The sequence below is a fragment of the Apium graveolens genome, chromosome 4 (assembly GCF_009905375.1).
Source record: "Apium graveolens cultivar Ventura chromosome 4, ASM990537v1, whole genome shotgun sequence".
Classification (NCBI taxonomy): domain Eukaryota; kingdom Viridiplantae; phylum Streptophyta; class Magnoliopsida; order Apiales; family Apiaceae; genus Apium; species Apium graveolens.
In genome coordinates, this window is record NC_133650.1 from 157,048,693 (window position 1) to 157,057,754 (window position 9,062).

Sequence of the window (9,062 nt, forward strand, 5' to 3'; positions counted from 1 at the left end):
AAACTATATTCAAGGGCCGGGATGTACAAGAGACAAACCTAAGCAGCACCGGAGTCAGCAAAATTTTCTTTGTGGGTTTGTGTGTCCATTTGACTGAACTTAAGGGCCAATGTGTTAATAACCCTATATTACGTTTGTATTTACTTGTATATTATTTGCAACCAATCAAATCCAGGCCTCCAAAACATACTGATTTGTATGTTTCTTCTAATGAAGACTAGTTAAAACTGATTAATTACTCATACAAAGAGTAATTTGTCATGAAATTTAACCGCCAATTCACTGCCTGTTGAGAGGGTGTATATTGATTAGTATCGTCTTCACGAAAAAGGCGCAAGTAAAATCTATGTTGCAGCTTTAGAACACATAATGTAAAGAAAATCACAAAATATTGATTCACGCATATAAAAGGTTATATCACTTTTAGTAATTGCCATCGAGGAGTGGCTTCACGGTTCGCCTAATATTGTGATGGTTTCTTATCTGGTTATGCTCTTATGTGCAACGCAAGCATCTGCACCTCTGATGTTTGTGCCTAGTCCTAGTTTATACTTTCTGCACTCTGTAGATGATTACCTGATTCCTCTTCTTTTCCATTTATATTCTCTAGGCATTTTTCCAAATGCGTTTGTCAGACGCTTCGGCACATATTGGTTCATTTTCTGCTAGAATTAAGGAAGAACAGATCCATGTTCAAATGAACAATGGAAGTGATGGGCAGATTGGAACTGCATGGATAAGCTCAACTGCTGTGAAAGCTGCTGACACATTGCTTTCTAAATGTCCATCACCTTATGAGAAAAGATGCTTATTACAACTACTTTCTTCTGCTGACTTTGGTGATGGAGGATCGGCTGCAGTAAATTACAAGCGGCACTACTGGAAAATTAATTTAGCGGAACCTTCACTGAGGGAAGATGGTGGTTCACGCCTTGGGGATGATATTCTAGATGATGTTTCACTCTTAAGAGCTTTAGAAGAGAATGGGAACTGGGAGGAAGCACGCAACTGGGCCATGCAGTTGGAGGCCAGTGGTGGAGAGTGGAAATCTATTGTACACCATGTGACTGAAACCCAGGTATATATTACCTTTGTTTCCTCCGCTAGATTTTTTGCCAACAGTTTTTGTAGCTTCCTTTTCTTTGTGCAATGCTTCTCATCTTACATTTTGATAATTTTCTCTGTGAATGGCTACCTTTTTATGAAATAATATGCTGTTGTGGAGTATCTTGTGATATTTTTTTTTATCTTTGTTTATTAGTATATTGTATGCATTGTGTGGGAGGAGATCCATATATTTAATCTATACCATAAATTATGCTTTTAACCTGGCAGGAGATATTAATTGTGGATTTAGGTTTGCTTCTTATTTTCTCTGAAGGTCAGACTAGGATTTTAGAAAACAAAGATATTGACCCATTATCCTCTTGGGTATTCTTGTAAAGGTGAATGTTTCCAATGTCCTTTTACACATAAGTTCGATCTGTAATGTTTGGCTGTCTGCTTTGGGATAGGCTGTCATTCTCTGTCTTGCAAGGAATTAGGTTTTTGGTCTATTGCTGTATAAGATATACATAGGTATTTAGGCAGCGGGGACATACTCTATTATGATGTTTACATTGTTTTCCTCTTACTAGAGATCTTGATTATGTATATCCAAGATCTGAATTAGAATTATGACATGTGTATGTAAGTTTCATAATATACTCTACCAAGATATTAGGGTAGGTTAAGTTGCTTAGCTCGTGACATAAAAAGCCAAATATTTGTCCTGGATGGCAGCAAAGTGTAAATACAGTCTAAAGAAGAAAAATAACTTTAAACTTAAAAAAAATTACAGGTGATAGTAACAAGTCATAAAATTAATAAAAAATGACATAATACAATTAAATTTAGATCAAAAAAAGAATAATCAAATTGTTTTTTAAGCGAGATATTGTTTTCCCAAAGAAATTTATATTTTGTCTTTACTTTCTTTTTGTGAAGTTTAACCTTTTCCTTTTGTTTTGACTTTTGATAATACCAACAAACGTTATGTACAAGAGAACCAAAGATTTCTCACAGGAAGAAAAATTTAAAAATCTTAAAAAAAACAATTGTTTTTGCTGTAAAATTGTTTTTATATCAAATTGTTATATATCAATTATATCAAATCAATTTTAAAACAATCTTTAACAAAATCAATTTGTTTAAACTGTGAAATTGTTTTTAACTTTCAATGCCTTTTGTTTTGATATACAAATTATTTTAGATCTTATGTTTTTCTAATTATCTCACAGGCTATTCTCTTGTTAAAAAAGTTTAATAAAATAAAGTAAAATTGAAAACTTTGCCAAAAATATTTGAGATGAAAATATTAATAAAAAGGAGAAGATTTTAATGAGTGATCGATTAAATTATCCTATTTAAGGAATTGAGGCAATAGTGAAGCTTTTTTATTTCCAACAATACCCTTATGAATGATTTTGTATTTGAAAATGAAATGAATCTGGACAGTTGATTTAAAGGTAATCCAAGGTCTATTTAAAGGTAATCCAAGGTCTAATAATAGTTCTCTGATTCTTTTTAGTGTTTGTTCTCTCTTGAGCCAAACCCTACACACACAGAGATAATATATGTTTTCTTTTTGTGTTTGTCCTCTCTTTTGTAAAAACTTTTACTATTTTATACTTCTCTTCTTCCTCCTCTATCATAACTTCAGACGTTTAACCAACAAGGTTTTCAATCTTTGATATCAAATTTTAATGCCATATTTTCAATTCCAAATTTTAAAACCACTTTTCTTGTTTTATCAGTTTTTGAAAGAACCGTTCTTTGAGTTCTTAATCTGGCTTTCTCTTTGTATGTATATAGATTCAACAGAACCATGTTTTAAAAATGATGAATGCTCCAGTTCCTGTTTGAATTACTGGCAAGTATTCAGTTTCATTGTTCTTGTTCATAATTTCTTTTTGGTTAATGGGTTTTTGTGTCTGTTTAGATTTTCAAGTAACCTGTGATGTTTACACTTCTTTTTCTCTCCAGATTATACATTTTGCGCCGTTGCATAAAATTCTCTGGATCTTTCTTTTAATTTGTTTAAATTAGAAACTGATACAATGAGAGCTGTTGGCTATTTTAACTTCGAAGCTTTAGGGAAAAAAATGGGATGTAAGAATTGTATCCTGGTCCCTGGGTTTCCAATCGCTCTAAACGACTAAATATTTCTCACAGTAAGGTGGAATGTAAGAGTGTTATTGACATAACACATAAGATTTTTTTTTTAGTAAGGTAACATATTACGGGCAAAAGTGTACTGTTTATATATTAAATTAATCTCACTGCTAATCTTACTCTTTCTGCAACTGAGTAAGTTCTGGGAGAACTCATGCTTGCTATTAAATATCTTGGTGAAAAGAATAGTTTAAGACTTCATGTCATTTGGTTGTAGTTGTAATTATAGGCTTAATGCACTACACAGAATACGAGTATCTATAAACTAAGAGGATCACACCCTGATACCATTGCACTTACATGGAAGGTTCAAAAACATGTATAGTAGTAGACGCGGCTTACTATTAGATCAGCTGCTGCTATTTTAGTTTCTTCAACCGTTTTATGGAGCATGTTAGCTTATTTCATGTATTACAGACTACAAATTATAGAAATATATTTTTTATGTAAGAGCAAGTCCAATGCAATGCTATAAGTGATGCCATTTCTATAATTTGAAACCAAATGTCAAAAATTTCAACTCCAGAGGAGTTCTATACTTGGATGCAAATATGCATCCTTGTTCTAAATTTGAAACCAAGGATGCATTTATGCATATAGCCACATCATCAAACTACTATAAATGAGATAAATGTTGTTGTGCTTTAAATAAAACTTAGGGGAAAGTGACAAAATTTAGGTAAATTAGGAAATATTTGGTTTCAAAATGCATCTAGCATTGGAGTTGAAGTTTTATTTTAGCATCAAAAGACACTTTTTGCTGCCAAATTATAGCAATAGCTATAGCTATTTTGAATCTTGCATTGGACTTGCTCTAAGATAGTCGTCTTAAAATAATGTCTCATAATGTTCAAATGAATTTGCTATATTGCACTCTCTCGCTATTTATATATAATTTCCACGTGTGTCATTTCACTTCTAGGCTGAGTCCATGGTAGCAGAGTGGAAGGAGTTTCTGTGGGATGTCCAGGAAGAGAGGGTTGCTCTTTGGGCACACTGCCAGACACTTTTTATCAGATACGCTTTTCCCCCATTACAGGTCTGTCCAATTGTTATTTAAAAGTTCCTGTTGAACATTGCTATTTTTTACTCTTTATCACAACTGCTTTTTTCTACTACTGGTGCTTGTGGTAACTGCAATATATTTTCTTACGGTGTTGTGTTATTTTCTCTAGGCTGGTTGTTTTTTCCTTAAACATGCAGAAGCTGTGGAGAAAGATTTACCTGCAAGAGAGCTTCACGAACTTTTGCTTCTATCTTTACGATGGTTGAGTGGGATGATAACACAGTCTGATCCGTAAGTGATTTTCCTCTCCCACTAATTTTCTATTTTATATATTGAATACAGTATTTTCTTAATTTTTACAATTGGTATTTGGTAGAGCTTATCCTTTGCAGCTTCTGCGAGAAATTGAGACCAGAGTTTGGCTCCTGGCAGTAGAGTCAGAAGCTCAAATAAAGAGTGATGGAGATTTTTCTCTAACCACTAGTAGCAATGAACCTGGTACTGGAAAAAGTTCGAACATCATCGAATGCACTGCATGTCTGATAGCAAAAATGGATAGTCATATAAATGCGATGAGAATTAAATCAACGGAGAGTAATGACACACGGGAGATTAGCCATACACATCAAAAAATCCCACAACTTACTGATGACAACATCTCAAATAGTTTGAATGGTGGCATGAAGGCAAAGAAGAGAGCCAAAGCATTTTTGTCATCAAAACGGCACATAGCTGACGTGGTGGAGAAAAACATTAATTCTGAAGAAAGTTCTATACCTCTCAATTTCCATAAGGACATGCATCTGCAAGATGAAAACCTGAAATTGGGTTCATCTTTTTCTAGGTGGGAGGAGAGGGTTGGACCTGCAGAGTTGGAAAGAGCTGTTCTTTCTTTGTTGGAATTTGGACAAGTTACAGCTGCTAAACAATTACAGCAGAAGCTTTCTCCAGGAGAGATACCGGCTGAATTTATTTTGGTTGATGCTGCTTTAAAGTTTGCGGCCATGTCAACACCCAATAGTAGTGTATCCATGTCAATGTTGGATGATGAACTAAATTTGATTATACAGTCATACAATCTTGTGAATGACCCTTATATAGTTTACCCACTTCAGGTTTGGAATTTTTTTGTTTATTAATCATTATTTTTTTTATTAGTGTGATGTGCTAAGGGGCTTAATCACAATGCTTAGCAAAAACTGGTGCGTATTTTGTGATCAATGCATATTATAACTCAGCTTCCTGCGCAATTATAGGTATTGGAGAATTTAGCAACTAGTTTTACTGATGGTAGAGGATGTGGTCTATGCAAACGAATTATTTCTATTGTAAAGGCTGCCAATGTCTTGGGTGTTCCATTTTCGGAGGCATATGATAAGCAACCAATTGAACTGCTGCAGCTTCTGTCCCTTAAAGCGCAAGATTCTTTTGATGAAGCGAATCTACTTGTGCAGACTCATACTATGCCAGCTGCTAGTATTGCACATATTCTTGCAGAATCATTCTTAAAGGTTCATATTTTGTTTGCATTATTGATCTCAAAAGGGGTACCAGTACTCATATAGTCATGTCTAATATTTGCAGCAGCAAATGTTTTAGAAGAACCAGAAGTTTAAGTATAGTTGCACATAATAAAATATGCAAATTTGTCGAGTACAAATTTGTAGAGATGTTAGTTCCAGTTACATGCCATCAGGTAAAGTTAGATATGCAGGATAAGGGAGATAGCTTCTTGGGAATCTTAGGAAGAAAAAATTGAATTATTTCATATGTTTAGCGTTGTTGTGTAATTATAGTTACTCATGTATCATGACTGTTACGGAGTCTATGTGCTGAGACCTAGAAGTTGTGCTTTGAAGGGTGTAAATAACTAGAGTTATAAGACCAATTATCAACCTAAATATTGCAGACTCTAAGCAATATCAGTTGCTAAGTTACCTAGTTTGGTGTATATTGGACACTGCATTCCTATGCATTTTAAGCTGTACAATCTCCTGTGTAACTTCTTTTCGGAAACTAGAAAGATGGTTATAGGTAATTTGTTGTTTTGCAGGGCTTATTGGCTGCACACCGTGGGGGATATATGGATTCTCAGAAAGAGGAAGGACCTGCCCCTTTGCTTTGGAGATTTTCAGACTTTCTTAAGTGGGCAAATCTCTGTCCTTCAGAACCTGAAATTGGCCATGCTCTGATGCGATTAGTGATTACTGGGCAGGAAATACCACATGCCTGTGAGGTACATTATTTGTGACCTTGAAATGATAAATGGTGTCATATATCATGAGATGAAGTGAATTGTAAAACCGTCTTAAGTTTGTATTTGTTGCACATACTGATTTTTTTTGCAAAATTCTTGTTTTGGGCATGGATCTGATCTAATAGAATAATATACTTAGCCCTAACAATGGAGCTTCCTAGTAATCGATGAGTAGACTCCTGAATCGAGTTAAATTGTTGATTCTCTTTACTTTGTGGAGTTAAGTTCTCACTCATTTTTATGATCTTTTAGGTTGAACTTCTAATACTGTCCCACCACTTTTACAAGTCATCAGCTTGTCTTGACGGAGTTGATGTTTTAGTAGCCCTTGCAGCCACCAGGGTTGAAGCTTATGTGTTAGAAGGTGATTTTTCATGTTTGGCTCGTCTTATAACTGGTGTTGGGAACTTTCATGCGCTCAACTTCATACTGGGAATTCTTATTGAGAACGGGCAGCTAGATCTTCTTCTTCAGAAGTATTCAGCTGCTGCAGACTCGAACTCCAGCACTGCTGAGGCTGTTAGAGGGTTTCGAATGGCTGTTCTGACATCACTGAAGCAGTTTAATCTGAATGACCTTGATGCATTTGCTATGGTTAGTATCCTGGGTTATAGATATTTACTACTTTCATGCATTATTGATACGGAAACATTAAACATAGGCCAATCTAGTGTCCTGATCGTCTAATAGACTATGTAGAGTATAAATCCAGTCCGTTGTATATCATACTAGTCTTTCTAAATAGCAGGCTCAATAAAATGTTATTGAATCTCTGCAGATTGTTAGACCTTTGCAAAAAAGTATTCTTTGCCCACTTCTTATTTTGTCCTAAATTCATACAAAAGTGAAAAATACCCGTGAATTAGCTATTTTAGAGCTATAATATGGTCATACAAGTTTGTATGAAATAAAACTGTTGCAGTGTTAAATTATTGGTACACTGTAAGACGGAAATTCTTCAGGTTCTCAGAAATTCACATGCATGGAAGGTTTTACATTTAACAAAGTTTTCTTGATGTTACAGGTTTATAATCATTTTGACATGAAGCATGAGACTGCTTCTCTTCTGGAGTCGAGAGCTCAGCAATCATCTCAGCAGTGGTTCTATCGCTACGACAAGGATCAGAATGAAGACCTCCTGGAGTCGATGCGCTATTACATTGAAGCTGCTGAAGTTCACTCCTCCATTGACGCTGGCAACAAAACGCATGCTGCCTGTTCTCAGGCTTCCCTCGTGTCCCTCCAGATCCGAATGCCAGATTTCAAGTGGCTAAATCTATCGGAAACTAATGCAAGACGTGCTCTGGTCGAGCAATCCCGTTTTCAGGAGGCACTAATTGTTGCTGAGGCTTATGGTCTTAACCAACCTAGTGAATGGGCTTTGGTACTCTGGAATCAAATGCTCAAGCCGGAACTCACTGAACAGTTTGTTGCTGAATTTGTTGCTGTGCTCCCTCTCCACCCAATGATGCTTGCTGAACTCGCACGATTCTATAGGGCTGAGGTTGCAGCGAGAGGGGACCAATCGCAGTTTTCAGTTTGGCTAACAGGGGGAGGCCTGCCGGCGGAGTGGGCTAAATATCTTGAAAGATCATTCAGATGTCTTCTGAAGCGGACTAGGGATTTTAAGCTCCGGTTGCAACTTGCTACAATAGCAACTGGGTTTACTGATGTAATTGATGCTCTAACAAAGGCACTAGATAGGGTCCCTGAAAGTGCTGGGCCCCTAGTGCTGAGGAAAGGGCACGGAGGAGCTTACTTGCCTCTAATGTAAATATGTTATGAATTTTTTAAGTAATGGCACAAATACAGAGTTAAAGGTACTAGTTCCTTCACACGATACTACAAATATGTTCTGTTAAAGATCATCGAGCCTTTCAAATCTGTTGGCAAAGTTGCAGGCTGGTGTACGGGAGATAAATAGGTTTCACTGAATTGGGTTTCTGCCTGTTTAGAGATCTTGTAGCCGGGTTCCTTAAAATTATATTTAGGTGAGTCTAATTTGAGAAGTTTTGGATGTCTCTATTCTTTTTCTTTTACCACCATTTTTAACATGTGGTCAAAGTGTATAAACTTTGTTATCTTGATAATATGTAAAATGTGTACATTATCGTATAGGAGGAATGCAGAATATGTAATTATGATACTATAAAGTGCTCATCGAGAAGACAGTTTATGAGTTCATTTTTGTGTCCAAGTTGATACAATTTAATAGACAAGCTATGTTCAGTTATCATTATATTCACCTTTAATAATTTGTTCTTTGAAACTTCTAGTTCTAGGTGGTGTTCTAAAAGTCGAAGTCGAAGTTAATAATCTATAGGGGCAAATTTTTAGTTAAATGTCCCAGATATCACTTTTTTTAGTCAAATAACCCTCAATGTCACTTTCTGAAAAGTTAAAGTTGGACCCTAATTGTCATTTTATAACTCAGTTTCAATTAATGTTTTTGTTAAATATAAAAACTGATTCTCATTTAACGTTTTTAACAATTTTTTTTAATTTATTACATAACTTCAGTTCATGTTTACCGACCTTATACAGCATTTGATATTATGCTTTTAATAATAAAACATAACTTAAAAA

General features: G+C 35.3%; 1 protein-coding gene across 3 annotated transcripts in view; it reads left to right on the forward strand.

The window, feature by feature from the left end:
* The window catches only part of LOC141720382 (uncharacterized), a 32,368-nt gene extending 23,996 nt beyond the window's left edge, over positions 1 to 8,372 (forward strand). For all 3 annotated transcript variants that reach the window (XM_074522768.1, XM_074522769.1, XM_074522770.1), the window contains 8 exons: positions 611 to 1,078; positions 4,136 to 4,252; positions 4,389 to 4,510; positions 4,596 to 5,334; positions 5,476 to 5,730; positions 6,273 to 6,455; positions 6,729 to 7,070; positions 7,501 to 8,372. In XM_074522768.1, the coding sequence (XP_074378869.1) occupies positions 611 to 1,078; positions 4,136 to 4,252; positions 4,389 to 4,510; positions 4,596 to 5,334; positions 5,476 to 5,730; positions 6,273 to 6,455; positions 6,729 to 7,070; positions 7,501 to 8,250 (2,976 nt within the window). In that variant the 3' untranslated portion in view covers positions 8,251 to 8,372. The remainder of the gene's footprint in view (positions 1 to 610; positions 1,079 to 4,135; positions 4,253 to 4,388; positions 4,511 to 4,595; positions 5,335 to 5,475; positions 5,731 to 6,272; positions 6,456 to 6,728; positions 7,071 to 7,500) is intronic.
* The last annotated feature ends 690 nt before the right edge of the window (positions 8,373 to 9,062 follow it).